Source organism: Mandrillus leucophaeus, unplaced genomic scaffold, assembly GCF_000951045.1.
Source record: "Mandrillus leucophaeus isolate KB7577 unplaced genomic scaffold, Mleu.le_1.0 Scaffold302, whole genome shotgun sequence".
NCBI classification, from domain to species: Eukaryota; Metazoa; Chordata; class Mammalia; order Primates; family Cercopithecidae; genus Mandrillus; species Mandrillus leucophaeus.
The window spans coordinates 906979-923010 of record NW_012103166.1 but is presented as its reverse complement, the minus strand read 5'-3'; the positions used below and the strand labels follow the sequence as shown (position 1 = coordinate 923010).

Genomic DNA, 16032 nt, shown 5'->3' with positions numbered 1-16032 from the left:
TGCCTGACCTTACGAGTTAAATCTTTAGTTTATGTCTTAGTCTATTTGTGCTACTATGACACCGTACCTGAGACTGGATAACTTACAAAGCTCAGAAATTTATTTTCCCACAGCTCTGGAGCCTGGGAAGTCCCAGATCAAGGCGCCGGCATTCCATGTCTATAAGGGTTGCACTCTCTGCTTCCAAGAAGGTGCTTTGCTGTTGCGTTCTCCAGAGGGGACAGATACTGCATTCACACACAGCAGAAGGCAGGACGTCAAAAAAGGGCCTTGCCAATTCCCTTGAGCCCTTGTATAAGGCACTATTTCATTCACGATAGTAGAGCCCCCATGATGTAATCCCTTCCCCCAAAGGCCCCACCTCTCAATACTGTTGCACAAAGCATTCAGTTTAAACATAAATTTGGAGGGGACACAAACATTCAAAGGATAGCCATATATGACAGATGCATTTGGCTCATTCAAGATCATCCCACCATGAAAATGTGAGCAAACAAGGGGAAGTAAAACCGTAGTATTACAAAATAACAAAAACCAACATTACTGAATGCTTCCTAGGCACAGGCACTGGCCTGAGGACTTCATACATATTAACCTATTTATCTCAGGCCTAGGGTGTCTACTTTTTTTTTCATTTTTTTGAGACGGAGTCTTGCTCTGCCGCCCAGGCTGGAGTGCAGTGGTGCGATTTCTGCTCGCTGCAAGCTCCGCCTCCTGAGTTCAAGCGATTCTCCTGTCTCAGCCTCCTGAGTAGCTGGGATTACAGATGTGCACCACCACACCCAGCTAATTTTTGTATTTTTAGTAGAGACAGGGTTTCACCATGTTGGCCAGGCTAGTCTCAAACTCTTGACCTCAGGTGATCTGCCCGCCTGAGCCTCCCAAAGTGCTGGGATTACAGGCGTGAGCCACCGCGACTGGCTTTTCTTAAATGTTTTAATTCTTCTTCTTTTTTTTTTTTTTTGAGACATGGTCTCCCACTGTCACCCAGACTGGAGTGTGGTGGCACAGTCACGGTTCACTGCAGCCACAACCTCCCTGGCTCAGGTGATCCTCCCATCTTAGCCTCCTAAGTAGCTGGGACTATAGGCACATACCACATGCCCAGCTAATTTTTTGTTTTTGTTTTTTTGTAGAGACTGGGTCTTGCTATGTGGCCCAGGCTGGTCTTGAACTCCTGGGCTCAAGTTATCTGCCCACCTTGGCCTCCCAAAGTACCAGGATTTCAGGTGTGAGCCACCATGCCTGGCCTGTAATCTTTCTTACCTTCTCCTGTCAGAGGGACAACAGGTCCCAGGGATATCACCGTGGCCCAGGTTTTACATCCAGTCTACCTTGGCGATACTCACCTTGAGAACTCCAGCATCCACGCTGCTCAAAGGAGAGTCCGGATATCACATAGGCAACCAGTGGCCGCAGGGCGAGGAGCAGTCTCCTATACACACAGCCTCCTTCCCTGACGGTGGGTGTGTGGAGAGGAAGCAGGGCCATTGCTATATTTTATGAGTTAATTCTCTCTCTCTCTTTTTTTCTTTTTTGAGACAGAGTTTCACTCTTGTCGCCCAGGCTGGAGTGCAATGGCGCCATCTCGGCTCACTGCAACCTCTGCCTCCCGGGTTCAAGTGCTTCTCCTGCCTCAGCTTCCTGAGTAGCTGGGATTACAGGTGCCCGCCATCATGTCCGGCTAATTTTTATATTTTTAGTAGAGACAGGGTTTCACCATGTTGGTCAGGCTGGTCTCAGACTCCTGACCTCAGGTGATCCACCCACCTCAGCCTCCCAAAGTGCTGGGAGTACAGGCATGAGCCACTGCGCCCGGCCAAGTGTCTATTTTTATTATCCTCAATTTACACTTGAGGAAACTGAGGATCTGAGATTATAGGTAATCTCCTCCTGGGCACACAACTACTAAGAGATAGAGCCAAGATTCCCAACCACACTGCTGCTCTCTGGGGTTTTTGCTCATTGCACCTTCTGCCCTCTGGCCCAGTCTCTGTTGTGCTTTGGTTTCCTAGTGCATCACAGCCTCGTGGAGTTTCACTTGAAGCAACTGAGAAGAAAGGACACCAACATCGAGGTTACTTTCCTTAGCAGTAACGTCACCTTCTCATCTAAGATCACCATGTACGTAAGTGTCCCACCTGGTTGACCCCTTCCCTTAGGAGCTGGTTACTTTTTCATTTTACACACATGGACAACCCAGGTCAGGTACTGTGTGATTGCTGATTCCGGGGCCCAGCCAGCTCGGCTGGGGGCAGCATCTACTCTAGATCCAGCCACAGACACAGGCTGGGGAGCTGCTCAGTAGTGGGTCCAAGTATAACAGATTCAGATGAGAGCAGGCAGGGCAGGCAGGCAGCAGGGACGGCATGTCGCAACATGCCATGCCAACATGGTGGAGAGGACCTAGGAATCAGGTCCCTGAGACGAAACAGTACTCTGGAATCCAGGCAGTGCGGGTATCAGGGATGTCAGTAGGGAGGAGGGCCTCAGTCACCAGCCCAGGGAGGGCTAGCCAGAGCCTGGAGAGCACCCACTCCTGGGAAAGGAGAGCAGTTCTAGGTTAGTTATCAGAATGGAATCTGAGGCACAGTGTCAGTCAGCAAAGGAGTGCAAGCTGAGGGCCAGACTGGCGGCCAGGAGGGCTTGATGATTCCTGGAACTGGGGCTAATCATTCCCTTCCTTTGTTGGGGCAGACTTGGGTTTGGGGGCTGGTGGAACTACGCTTGAAGTGAGAGGGTAAAGAACCCCAACTGTAGGGAGCCACAGCCTGCAGGGGATAGGAAGGCAGCAGCCATGGTGCATACTTCTTTAAAAAGCAACTGGTTAGTTATTCACAAGCCAGCGGGAGATAGACGGTCAGACAATGTCACTGTCTCAGTCAGAGTCTGGTCAGGAAAACAGAGGAGGTCCAAGAGAAGGAATTTAGCACGGCGAACTCATTACAAGTGTGTTGGATGAGCTGAAAAACTGAGAGATGGGGACACAATGCAGAGATTACTCACAACAGGAGCCACTACCACCCTAAGCTAGAGAGACAAAGCAGGAGTGGCACTGGCAAAGCTGGGTCCACAGAGAAGGCTGCTTGGCAGGAGCTGAACCCATGGGAAGTGCAGCCCGTCTGGAATCCCTGCCCAAAGCAGCCACCCACCTGAGCATGCTTCCACTGGATTAGACCTCACTGGAACCTGCAAGTGGGGGAACCTGCAGGGGAACAGATCAATCCAGAGCAAACAGGGGAATGACCGGTGCATACACACTTAAATGTGTCAGCAATGCCCTGAGAGTGACAGCATGGAAGACGGAGCCTGACCGAGTCTAAGGAAATGATGAGCAGAGATTTCGAGGCTTTCCAGGAGCTACCCAGGCCAGGCTTAGGGAGAATGTGACACTTCTGGTGTGTATGGAGCACAGATTTAGGGTTACGGGGATGGTGTGGGGCTGGAGAGGCAAGTCAGGGCCAGACCCTGCCAGGCCTTGAAGGACAAGTTTTTTTATCCTGAGAGTAGTTTGGAGAGCCACTGGGAGTTTTAAACAGGACAGTGATGAGATCAGATGTGAGTTTGGAGATGTTTCTCAGGCTGGGATGTTGGATGTGAACTCTGCTAAGAGGCACTACAAGTTTCTGCTGGAAGGAGTGCACTTCTTCGCTCCCAAATCCCTGGCCACTAGCTGGTGTTCCTTCTGGCTCACCCAAGGTCACACAGCTACATATAGCCATCAGGATTCCAACACAGGCCTGCAGGTGCCCACAGGGCCTTGCAGACTGTGGCTATGTATCAGTAAGCCAAATACCTTTCATTAGACCCGCTCAAGGTTGTGCTACTTCTAGAAGGGTGTTTTCATCATCTTCTAGCCCATTGGTAGGTCCGAAAACACTGGCAGGAGTCATGAAAATGACCCACACCTCTGGCTGCACATTAGAATCACCTGGAGAGCTTTAAAAAATATTGATGCTGGCTGGGAGCCGTGGCTCAAGTCTGTAACCCCAGCACTTTGGGAGGCTGAGACGGGCGGATCACGAGGTCAGGAGATCGAGACCATCCTGGCTAACACGGTGAAACCCTCTCTCTACTAAAATATACGGAAAAAAAAAAAAATTAGCCGGGTGAGGTGGCGGGGGCCTGTAGTCCCAGCTACTCAGGAGGCTGAGGCAGGAGAATGGCGTAAACCCAGGAGGCGGAAATGGCGTAAACCTCCCAGGAGGCGGAGCTTGCAGTGAGCCGAGATTGCATTACTGCACTCCAGCCTGGGGGACAGAGCGAAACTCCGTCTCAAAAAAAAAAAAAAAAAAAAAAAATATTGATGCCAAGCCCCCCACCTCAGAACAATCACATCAGGGTCTCTGGGCACAGGCTCCACAGCTAAACTTTAAAAGCTCCCCGAAGAATTCCAGTCAACATCCACAGATTAGCGCTTCTTCCTCCCCGAGCGGGTTCACATAACTCTTTTGAAGAAGGCACCAGAACATGATTCACTTCATGTGGATCAGAAACTGGGGGAAAAATGGGGAGAAGGTTACGTGTGGTCTTTCTCCAAATTTCTATAGCTTTACGCGACTCTAAGATTTTCTTCTAATTGGAGAATTAACCTGGGCCAACTCCCCAAATCACTCACTTAAAAGATTTTTCATATTCCTTGAATTTTACAAACTCTTCAATCTAAGCTGTTTCTTAAAGGAAACAATCTTATTTTTTCCTCTGAGGTATTTCAAAAGACTTGTGAATTTAAAAAAAGAGGGACTGGTTTTTAAACAAAATTATAATGATCTTCCCTTAGAAGGAAAAAACAAGATATATGACTAACCCTGGACCAAAAAGAACACAAAGAAGCCTTGTCATCACTCTGTGAAGGCCAGAAACGAACAGGAAACCGAGTTGGCAGGGGTGGCTCCCCACACCCCCTGGCCCCCGCCCCCCGCCGAGAGGAACGCAGCGCCCTCCTTCTTTCCTCTTTCTCAGAGTCCCCCTCAGAGGCCAGGGAGGATTACAAAGGGCCCCACAAATCAAATTCCTTCCCTAGCTGGGTGGTGCAGCCCTGCTGGGCGCTCTCCCTGATCCCCTGCTCACCACCCTCAGGCTCTGCTGGCTGGGCTGTGCCTTGCACTCAGCATGAAGACTGTCCTCATTGAATCTCACGATTTTTTGCTTTTGTCTCCAGTACCTAGTACCTAGGGGGTACCACAGCCCTTTTGGAAGCACCCTGCTAGGTTGATCACTTCATACTCCTCCCTCATCTTTGTCTCAGTCCAAAGTGGTGCCTGAATCTTTAAACAGATAGGGAATCTGAGGGGCAAAGCCAAGAGGGTGGGTTAAGACAGAACTGGATACTGTTTTCACTCTGAGCCTCCTAGGCTGAAGTCAGTATGAACCAAACTCCGTAGTTCAAGTTCATAGCAGCATGTAGGGAAGCTGGGACTTACACCTAGTTGCTAGTGACTCCACAGCCACCTTGCCAGGTTAGGTAACTTTTCCAAAGCCACACAGCTGGGAAGACAAAACCTGGGTTCCACCCAGCTCTGTCTGTGCCTCATGATCTGTTTTCTTGTTGCTGTTCCCACCCACACATTCATACTTAGCCTAAAACAGAAAAGTCCTTACACAGAATTCTTTGAAAAGGAATGTTCTAAAAGAGGGTTTCTACTTCTGGGTAATTGGGTGTGAAGGTGAAGGTCTCCTCCAGCTGGGAATCCAAGAATGAGGAACAGTTTTTCCAGATATGAAAATCCAGGAGCTACTATTTTGTTGCAGTGTCCACTTGTTCACTCTAAAAAATCAACAACTACTTTCTTGGTCATATTCAAAGCTGGAGGTGTGGGCAGAGGGGCTGGTGAGGGTGACACAAAGGACTGTGGTAAGGAGCTAACCCCTTGGTGCATGACAGCCAACCAGTGCCACCAGCAGAGCCTGATTGGAGCCAAAGGGAAAGTACAGGCCATAAGGGCTGCAGTCCTTTACTTTCCCTTGCCCCTTTCCTTGCAGACCTAAGCAGCAACTTCACGGGAAAGGAATCATAGCTCATGCCACCCCACAGTGCCAGATAAAGCAAGTGAAATTCAAGTTTCAGTCTTCCAACCGAGTTTGGAAAAAAGACCGGACTACTATTATTGGGAAGTTCTGCACTGCCCTTTTGCCTGTCAATCACAGGTAAGCCCCAGTATCCACTTCCCCCCGCCAGACGCACACACACATCAAAGATCAGTCCTGGCCTTAGATGTGCTGCCTGTTGAGATTCAAGCTCATCATAGTGATTACCATCTTAGAAGCAGAAATGACAGAGACCCAGCTTTCCAGAACCTCCTGTGGGACCATCTTGGGTTGGGGAAATTCCACTGTGTTTGTTCTACATATTTAGTTTCTATGTAAGATTTCATTAGAACAAAGTTTTCTCATTGCATATTTTCTCCTCTGTGGCCTCCACTCCAAACATATCATGGGTCACATTCATGGGTGTGGATCCAGAATCCACATCCCCTTTCCCTCCCTCTAAAGGCATTTATGTCATTAACCTTACCACCCCCGGCCCTTGGACCACATGAACTGGCTCTTAATTGTAGGTGACTGCAGACTTCTTTCATCAGACATCATGGAAATTCAAAAGCCACAGAATGCCAAGCCCTGTCTGCTCACCAGCCACTGCTCTCTTATTGCTCTTCTCTTCCAGAGAAAAGGTGATCTGCTTACCCGAACCGGTGAACTTACAAGCAAGTGTGACTGCTTCTCATGACCTGAAGATAGCCTGCATATAGTTTAACCTGGGCAGGACACATCTCCCTGCATTTTTTTTTTTTTGGAGGGAGGTGTGATGAGGGATGTGTGTGTGCAGCTTATTGTAGACCATTACTGCTACAGAGAAAGGCAAAGCTCTTATTTTCTCCATAATGAGCCACCCTGGAGGGGAGGGAGAACTCATTTTACAGAGCTTGGTTTCTGCTGCTGATCTTATGTACATACCCATTTTAGCTCTCCCATGCATACTTAACTGCACTTGCTTTAGCTCCTTGTATATCTGTACTTAGGATTCAATAGAAATATGTACAGAGTAAATAATTTTTTAAAAATAAAACTTCATGGAGTACCTGAATCATTGAACTGTTTTACTTGAATGGAATTCTGTTACGTACAAAAAGTTGAGATTTATACTCCGTAGGATTGCAGAACACAGTATTGCATTATCTGTATTAAAATAGCAACTAAAAGAAGTACTTGGAACAAGAGAGGGGATGAAGGGTGGGGAGGAAGATGGCACCATTTACTAACCCTTACCATTACCTCCTTTGGATATCTGGAAGGTTTGAGGGATCAGAGAGATCTTGGGGAATACAGGTGGATTTCCTCTGGGTTACTGTTTCCCAAACTTTGATCTTTGTAAATAACCTTGTATCAGCCGCAGCCCAGCCAAAAACAGATGGTGCGCTCAATCTGTGTTGGGAGAATTTAAGAAAAGGACTATTTGCTGTAGTCTTTTGTGGGGAAACCACAGGGATAATGTAGTTCCCTGAAGCTACTGGCAGTAGAAGCTGCTACTACGCTACCCTTGAAGAGGCCAGAGGAGGGAAAGCACCGGGGGCTGCAGACCTGCAGCACAGGGACACAGTCAGCCAGCAGCAACCCCGCAGGGAGGGAGCAGGAGCAGATTCTCTGACTTCACTGTTCCTCCTCCCCCATTTTCCTGCTAGTGCTCCCCATTAAGGACCCCCAACAGAAGCCAGAGGGCAAATAACACATTGACATGGCCTAAACAGGCCTGGGGCATATACAGCAGGACAGAGAAGGGTGTAGAGTGGATGGGAAGGGGGTGGGGAACTAACAGATATGGCACACGCCCTCACCACTTTCCTAAATCCAGGTTTCCCCTGGATTCTTTTATTCTTTAAATTCACTTTTTTAAAAACATAAATAAATGAGCTTTAAAAGGAAACTGCTGACTTGCTGATTTGCTCTCCACAAGAAAGACTGGGAGAATGATGGAAGCAACAGGCTGCAATTACTCCATCTGGGCCAAGTCAGCCAGGGCACTGAGAGCTTCGGCCTTCATCCAGGCCTTGGAAATGCCACCAAAAGGACAGGTGAGGCTCACAAAGATGTTTAACTGTCTGCATGATCACAGTCATGTCTAAAGAATACACATGTTCCCTACTGCGTAGGCTTTCAATTTTCTATTTTTCCTCAAACCAAAAACCCTCCTTTCCTTTTCCCTCTCTTTACTCCACGCAGGTTCCTCCCTGGAGACAGTCTTACCCTGAGCTGTATTACGCTGCACTTCCATTTGCCATCCTGGGAGACACTGCTTAGCACATACTTCTTCCTTAGTTTTCCCCACTGCTCGTTGCTTCATTTCGAAATGTGTATTACATTTCTGTGATGAAAATCATATTGTGGGCCCGGCACGGTGGTTCACATCTATAATCCCAGCACTTTGGGAGGCCAAGCCGGGTGGATCACTTGAGGTCAGGAGTTCAAGACCAGCCTGACCAACATGATGAAATCCCATCTCTACTAAAAATACAAAAAAAAAAAAAAAATTAGCTGTAAATTAGTCAGTGTGGTGGCACACTCCTGTAATTCCAGCTACTCAGGAGGCCGAGGCACAAGAATTGCTTCAACCCAGGAAGCAGCGGTTGCAGTGAGCTGAGATCATGCCACTGTACTCCAGCCTAACAGACAGAGTGAGACTCCGTCTCAAAAACAACAACAACAACAACAAATCATGTTTTGTGATGTTGATGCTAACTGGTGTTAAACTGACTCAATCTGTTCTGCAGTGGCCTCACACTTCCATTCTGCTTTTGGCCATAGCCCTGGGTTTCTTTGGGAATATTTTCTTATTTTTAAACACTGTTAGACTTTCTCACATGTTATTTTGCCCCTAGTTAGAAACTTTGGATTACTACCTTACATGGAAAAACCAGTTTCTCTACTCATAAATTAATCCTAGAAAGAAATATAATGAGAACATTATAATGTTTAACATTCCAACTAGATACTGTGGTCCGATGCAGGCTCAAAGTCCCGGGCCAGTTTTTTCCTTTTTTTTTTTTTCTTTCATGTTCAGGAGGCAAAATTTTTTCTTTACTAAAAAGGGAAAATTTGCAAGTATGTGAGAGATGTTAAAAATTTATCAACACTGGCCAGCCGCGGCGGCTCATGCCTGTAATCCCAGCACTTTGGGAGGCCGAGGCAGGTGGATCACCTGAGGTCTGGAGTTCAAGACAAGCCTGGCCAACATGGTGAAACCCTGTCTCTACTAAAAATACAAAACATTAGCCGGGCATGGTGGCAGGCGCCTGTAATCCCAACTACTCAGGAGGCTGAGACAGAAGAATCGCTTGAACCTAAGGGGCGGAGGTTGCAGTGAGCTGAGATCGAGCCATTGCACTCCAGCCTGGGCAACAAGAGCAAAACTCTGTCTCCAAAAAAAAAAAGTATTAACACTGAGTGGAGACATTTTTCTATATATAATCACCGGATGGAAAGGATAATAAGAAATGTATAACTGTCTATGAGATGGAATGTTGTTTAATGCTGGGTCTATGTGGTACCTAAAATCATCCTGTCCAGGGGTACGTGGCCCACACTTTGGGAAACATGGCTTTAAGTAGATGGGATGTCTGTGGGTTCAGGAAAAGGGAGAGCTAACATGGAATTCTGCTCCATGGCAGAGCAAAAGCAGAGCTTGGGTCTCCCTTCCACACCCACTTTGCGCACTCTGCTGCAGTCTTTTCATGAACAGAGACTATTACAGAGCTAATTAAATCCAACAGGCAGATTCACCACGAAGTGCGAGATACACTGCTGAAAGATACAGAGCAACGTGACCTTGGAATAGCCGCGCAACAAAAACATCCAACATTGCACAGCTTTTTACTATGTTCCAGGCACCATTCTGAGTGTGTCATATGTATTAACATATTTTATCCTCTCAGCGAGCTTATGAGATACATGCTATTATTATCCTACTTTACTGATAAAGAAATCAAGAGGCTGAGGAACTTTCAAGATCACGGGTCTAGTAAGTAAAGGAGCCAGGATTCAAATGCCAGCTGTCCGCCCCAGAGCCAGGTGATTAATCACCACTCTAACCAGACTCAGAAACACGACAGAGAAGTCCCCCCTAAAGGTCCAAAGTAATACATAATTCGCAGGGTCCAGTGCAAGATAAAAATGCGGCCTCCTTATTTAAAAAGTTGAGAATTTCAAGATGGTGACAGCAGAGCATGAAAGCAAGTGTGGGGCCTGAGTGGAGCCCTGTGCCCAAGTGTACAGGTCGCATGCCCAGGAAGCCAGGCCTGCAGCCAGGTGAGCCACACTGTCAATCCCCAGAGCCAGGCATTCCAGCCGAGCTTGTGTAGTGCCGCTGACTGTGAACCCAGACAAACCTCGGGTGGCTAAGGAAGAAAGTTGTGAAGGATGAAAAAAAGGTTATAGGGCCTTTGAGAGGGGTGCTAGTGTTTCTTACAGAAAATATTCAGACCCGGTCGGGCGCGGCGGCTCATGCCTGTAATCCCAGCATTTTGGGAGGCTGAGGCGGGCAGATTACCTGAGGTCAGGAGTTCGAGACCAGCTTGGCCAACATGGTGAAACCCTGTCTCTACTAAAAATACAAAAATTAGCCAGGCATGGTGGTGGGCACCTGTAATCCTAGCTACTTGGGAGGCTGAGGCAGGAGAATCGCTTGAACCTGGGAGGTGGAGGTTGCACTGAGCCAAGACTGTGCCATTGCACTCCAGCCTGGGCAACAAGAGTGAAACTCTATCTCAAAAAAAAAAAAGAAAAGAAAAGAAAAAGAAAAAAAGAAAAGAAAAAAATAATACAGGGGACGTTCCTGTATTAACCATCACTAGATTTTCAGATGAATGTTATTTAAGGTTCCTCTACACTAGAGGCTGTGGGAGCTTGGTTCCCACTGCACGGCTTGGTGACAGGTAGGAGAGAGCCCATCTCCAGCAGCATTTTGGAATGCTGTCCCCAACATCTGGAGCACAAGATGCCAGGGAGAGATTGGGATGGGTTGATAAGGGAGAAAATGACTTCCTATCCTCTTTCGAGGTCTGATGATCCACACTTTGAGAATAGACATAGGAAAGACCTTCCACTCCTGTGTCTACAGGTGAGATTGTCTAGCAACTGCAGAGTGGTTAACAGCAAAGAAGACATGTGTACTCACTTCTGAATAGCAGGGCTGGCTGCTTCAACAGAGGGAGAAAAAGGTGGGAGCAGAAGGATAGGGGAGAGGAGAGAGGAGATGGAAGCATGGATAGAGGTGACTGCAGTCAGATAAACAGTTGTTTGCACACAAACCCAGCATTCCATAAAGTCCTATGCAGACTCCGTGAGTTCACAGTAGTTTCCCTTGCAGCTCACAAACTGTGCCTTGATTAAAACTCTTCTCATGACAAATCAAGCCCTTGGGCAGCAGGGACTTTGTCTTGTCTACTGTTGTACTCCAAGTCCCTAGCATACAGTAAGTTCTCGAATATTTGTTAGAAAATGAATAAATAAGTGGTCCCAGGAAGTATTTTCATGTCTAAGGCTTCATTATTGGCAGAATTCACCAGTGAAGCTATCTCAGTGTTGGCTTTTCTTGCCGAGTAGTTTTTCAATAATTTAATCTCTTCACTTGTTACAGATGTATTCAGATTTTCTTTTTCTCTTGAGTCTATTTCAGTAATTTGTACCTTTGTAAAAATTGTCCATTTCATTTATCTAATTTGTTGGTACACAATTGTTTGCTGTATTCTCTTGTGATTCTTTTTATTTCTATAAGGTCAGTAATGATGTCTCCTCTCTTATTCTGATTTTAGTAATTTAAGTCTTCTCTCTTTTTTTCTTGGTAAGTCTAGATAAAGATTTGACAATTTCATTGATCTTTTCAAGGAATCAACTTTGGTTTTCTATTCTCTAGTGTGATAATTGCTACTCTAATCTTTATTGTCTTTCTCGATTAGATATTATTCCACATCACTTTGAAAAACAGCTAAAGCCACAAATCTGCCTTGACCCTTTTGTTTTTGCTTCTGCTCTGTCAGTCTTCCTTGAGGCACCAGATCTTTCATGATCTATTGCCCAAAAAGGATAGCGTCATAGGATCACAGGCAATTCTTGGAAAAATTTACATTGGTTACTATATCAAAAAGATATTCTGCTACATATGCCTAACTTATCTTCACTCTTGGACCACAAAGATCTATTTCAGAGACAAATTTGGAATGGAATTTTCCTTAACATTATCCTCAATAGAGCCTGAAGTACAGAATATACTCATTTTCTCACTCAGATCCTGAGACCTCGGTGGTCATTTACCAGACATTGGAATTCCTAAATGAATAACATTGTCTTAAAAATCATGTTCCTCAGGTCAGAAGGCTAGAGTGCTCTAGTACAGGAGTCCTCAACCCCTGGGTGAGTGAACATTACCACGGGAGCTCCATCTCCTGTCAGGTCAGCTGTGGCACTGGATTCTAGGAATTGCTCATGCAAGGGATCCAGATTGTGCTTTCCTTATGAGAACCTAACTAATGCCTGATGATCTGAGGTGGAACAGTTTCATCCTGAAACCAACCCCCTCCCCACCATCCCCGCACTGCATTGGTCTGTGGAAAAACTGTCTTCCACAAAACCAGTCCCTGGTGCCAAAAAGGTTGGAGACCACTGCTGTAGTAGATACCTAGTCAGTTTGAGGTGTCTTTTTTTTTTTTTTTTTTTTTTCAGGTGGACAGAAAGTAGGATTTATTGTCGGGCATTAGGAGGGGCAGCATAGTGGAAGCCCTCATGAGTTCAGGCCCACCACTTGTCCAGAGGGCCACGATTGGGGATGTACTTGACCCCGCAGTCATCTGGAATGAGCTGTTTCTCAGCCACCACGTCTTCACATTCATTCACATTGAACTTGGTAATGCCCCACTTCTTTGAGATGTGGATCCTCTGGTGGCCAGGGAGCTCGGCCTTGGCCCTGTGCAGGGCCTCAATCGCATACTCCTTGTTCTGCAGCTTGGTGCTGATTGACACGATGACTTGACCAGTGTGAACCCTGGCCACAGTGCCCTGGGGCTTTTCAGAGGTACCTCATATACCTGTTTGGAGCCTGTCAGCCCAGCACAGGACAACGTCTTGTTGATGTGCATAACGTGGAAGGGGTGGAGCCGCACTCAGATGTGAAAGCCATCTTTGCCACAACTTTTTATCATGTACTTATTGGCACAAATTCGGGCAGCCTCCAGGGCTCCATTCATCTGATACCATGTGGCCACAGAGTGGAAACTCAACCACTTTTGCCCTCTTCTGCCCCAGGTCAAAGATGAGAATCTTGGCATCAGGAATACCTCGCGAGAAGAGAGGCTTTGGGTTGTTCTTACAATAATGGTAACACCAGTGGGGCGGCGGCCCATGGTGACACCAGAATCTTCAGTGGCGCGCCGAAGGGAAAGAGCTTGAGTGTCTTTTGAACTTAAGAGTCATTCCTTTCTCTAAGAACTGACCTCCATCTAGAAGATGGGCAGCCCCAATTGTACTGCATGACCCGGTCCTCAGGCCCAGGTGAGCGGACCAGAAGTAGACACATGACTGAATCTGGACAAGGTAGATTTCCTTCCTGAAAGTCTGAAATTACAACTAAGAGGCTGCCATACTTGTCTTCTGGTAGTTGGAATTGTTCCATATGAACTCAGGAGCTGAGGGCGAACATATTCCACTGTGAGAACAGAGAAACAGGAAAGACTGCTCTGTTGGAAAAGAGAAACATGTTGCAGTTCTCCTAAGAGAAACAGAAACAGAAGATGGTGACTGGGTCCCTGACGGCTTTCTGCTTTCCCTGATGGCTTTCTGATCTAGTCCCATATTAAAATCTGGAGGCATTTCTGTCTTTGAATTCTATAAGGCACCCCCGTGTCCTTTTAAGTTCTCCTTCGCTTCGTCATCATAATTATCAACATCGTCAACATTATCAACAAAAAAGATAAAACTTCCTGAGCAGTTAGTATATGCTAGGTAAAGTTGCAGTTAGCTTACACAAATTATCTTATTTAATATTCCCAATAAATCCATGTATTACTTCATTTTACATATGAGGAAACAGGGACAAGGAAATTAAGTAACTTGTCCACTATAGTTAGCAATGGATAAAATCAGGATTCACATCAAGGCCATCTGACTTCAGAATCTGAGCTCTAACCACCATGTTTTTGTACAGTTTAGCCTGTTCACGTTGGTTTCTAGCACTTGCAACCAAGATGTATTAGCTCAATAGGGTTCTTCAGTCTGGCCCTACTCTGCCTAACTAAAATTATCTGCCACTTTCCCCAGTGTGCTGAAGCCAGTATTCCCCTAAAACATACTATGGTCAATGTCATCTCCATGTCTTTTTGTTCCTTCTCCTTCCCACCCCCGCACTTTTATATTCTACCAATAACTCAGGGTCCACTTCCATTTCTATCTTCCCCAGGGAACCTGGTCACCCATATGTTCTATCAGTCAGTAACTATGCTGCCTTGCAATGGTGGTTAATAGCTTACTGCATGTATGTCACGCCTCTATGATGAGATTGTAAGGTCTTTAAAAGCAGGGGCTATGTTTTCTCTTTCACTGTGTCCCCAAAACACTGTAATTCATTGTAAGCATACAATAAAAGCTCCGTGAATTGAATTAAAGGCAGTAATCTTAGTGGTATAGACAAAGGCAGGGAGAGAAAGTCAGGCACAGAGAGGCTTAACTTTAAAGGAGGGCTTAATGTCTTTTCATAAGTGTCAGGAATGGCCTTCATGTACTCATCTTGTTTTAAAATTGTATGTGTAAACTTTTAAAAGTTTTAAATCTCTGTAGGAAAAAGGATATTACATTGAAACATAAATCTTCTGTAATTGCTGAATTCTCACCCAGCCCTTGATCTCCTGGTTGAGTGGTCCCAAGTCTGACATTCTGAAAGTGACATATGCTGCTCCCCACAGCCACAAACACATATCTGATCTCACTCTTGGGCACACCCCAAGCCCTGGGATGACCATCACAACTCCCCCCTGTCCCACCATCTCAGAGGAGGTAGGTTTCGTACCCTTAAGAAGAACATGGGGGTGATGAGAGTATCCAGTGCCTGAGTCTTCCTAGGCCCTAAGAAGGCCTTGGAATCCTCTCTGATCCTTAGCATTTACCCTCATCTATGAAAACAACTGTTTGCATTTCTGTGTCCACTTAGTGTCCTGACGAGAGTCAAAACTCAATCCATCCAAAAGGAAATCAACATCTTCCCCAGTTATTCCTCCACTTTTTATGGTAATAGCTGCCACCACGATCCAATCATCCAGGCTTGAAACCTGAGTCATCTTTGACTCAGAACATCACAGTGCTAAAAAAAAATTTTTTTAAAGCCGTTTGCCTCCTTCCCCCAATTTATACTCAGACTCTGTCTCTCAATATCTTAAAATGCATCTGAGATCTGTCCCTTCTTGTGTATTCCCCCTGATAAGGCTCTGGATTTTGGCACCAACCGCTGAACTACTACTCTCTTTTCCTGCTGGTTTGAATAGGGAGAGAAGAAAAGAAAACTGGAAAGTGGAACTAGAAATCTCTAAAACCCCAAGTGTTAACCTTACCCTTGCCGAAATGCGCACATGAATTGTCCTACTAGCAGTTAACAGCTGAGTTTAACCAACATTTAAGCATTACCAACTAAATGTCACACAAGTGGCCCTGTGTGAGGTGCTGGGGCCACAGCAAATAAGTAAGACTTCCCCAGCCCTCAAGTGCCTAGCAAGGGATGAGAGCTGAGGGGGGTGGCCCCAGAGGACTCTGCGAGTCCTGAAGGGGATTGGTCAATGCTGAGGGCGAGGTGAAGACCAGGAGAGTGTGCATAGGGAGAGGACATGTGTATTAGGTTTGAGGGGTGAATAGGATTTCAAGCCTGAGGGCTGAGGGGTGGAGGGCAATTCCAGGCTATTAAGCAAAGGCTCAGTTTACAGGCTGGACTAAGCTGATTTCTGTGCTGTGTCCTGGGCTCCCCTGTGGCAGTGACGCAATCATGTGACAGTTGGTGATCATGTG

General features: G+C 46.4%; 1 protein-coding gene and 1 pseudogene across 5 annotated transcripts in view; one reads left to right on the top strand and one right to left on the bottom strand.

The window, feature by feature from the left end:
• PLA1A (phospholipase A1 member A) overlaps positions 1 to 7084 on the top strand; it is a 33392-nt gene extending 26308 nt beyond the window's left edge. For 4 of the 5 annotated variants that reach the window (XM_011987180.1, XM_011987178.1, XM_011987179.1 and 1 more), the window contains 3 exons: positions 2016 to 2124; positions 5983 to 6147; positions 6665 to 7084. In XM_011987180.1, coding sequence (XP_011842570.1) covers positions 2016 to 2124; positions 5983 to 6147; positions 6665 to 6749 — 359 coding nt within the window. In that variant the 3' untranslated portion in view covers positions 6750 to 7084. Of the gene's footprint in view, positions 1 to 2015; positions 2129 to 5982; positions 6148 to 6664 lie in introns of all 5 variants that reach the window. The other variant, XR_001006797.1, reaches the window with a different exon arrangement.
• A 5693-nt stretch (positions 7085 to 12777) lies between these two features.
• On the bottom strand, positions 12778 to 15314 carry LOC105544638 (annotated as a pseudogene).
• Positions 15315 to 16032: the final 718 nt, after the last annotated feature.